This window comes from Trypanosoma conorhini (genome assembly GCF_003719485.1).
Source record: "Trypanosoma conorhini strain 025E chromosome Unknown Tco_14.4_contig_01532, whole genome shotgun sequence".
NCBI lineage: Eukaryota > Euglenozoa > Kinetoplastea > Trypanosomatida > Trypanosomatidae > Trypanosoma > Trypanosoma conorhini.
This window is the reverse complement of record NW_021705339.1, coordinates 1-637: the sequence shown is the minus strand read 5'-3', so window position 1 is coordinate 637 and position 637 is coordinate 1. Positions and strand designations below refer to the sequence as shown.

The 637-nt window shown below is 74.1% G+C and overlaps 1 protein-coding gene across 1 annotated transcript; it reads left to right on the top strand.

Moving 5' to 3' along the window:
- On the top strand, positions 1 to 637 carry Tco025E_10206 (ATPase; the record flags this gene model as incomplete). The annotated part of the gene is made up of 1 exon (XM_029376991.1): positions 1 to 637. A coding segment is annotated over one exon (637 nt), but the record flags the coding sequence as incomplete, so codon positions are not given.

The window sequence follows — 637 nt, the reverse complement described above, 5'->3', positions numbered from 1 at the left end:
AATCGCCAGCCCACCGCCGCCGCCGCCGACGACGACGAGGACGCGGCGGTGGTGGTGGTGCTGGACCACGCGGAGATGTTCCTCACCGCCGCGGGGGGCGGCGCGGGGTGGGCGCACGGCCAGTCACACCCCAGTCCGCCGAGCCACCCGCTGCCGCTGGCTGAGTTGTACGACGTCCTCCGCGGGCGCGAGTTGTTTGGCCCCGACGAACTTCGGCAGCTGCGCCTGCGGACGGTGCTTTTCGTGACGCTGTTCGGCGGCCAATGGGGCGACGTTGACCCCTTTGCCCGCGCCAAGTTCTTCGACGCGCACGTCGCGCTGACGACGCCGCTGGAGGCGGAGCGACGCGCCTTCTTCTGCGCCCACGCCGCACACCCGCCCGCGCTGTGCCAGGCGGTGGCCGCCCGCAGCGGGGGGATACCGTACAGGGGGCTGACGGAGGTTGCAGAGCACATGGAGGCGATCGTGCGCGAGGCTGCGCCGGCGGAGCGGCCTCCGCAGCCGCAGGTGCGCGGCGGGGAGGCGGGGGACGGCGCGTCGGCGGCGCTGCTCTCGCTCCGCGCCGTTCGGGCGTTCGGCACAAGCGGCTCCGTTGCGGCGCGGGAGTACCGTCAGGGTGCGGGTTACGTGGACGTGC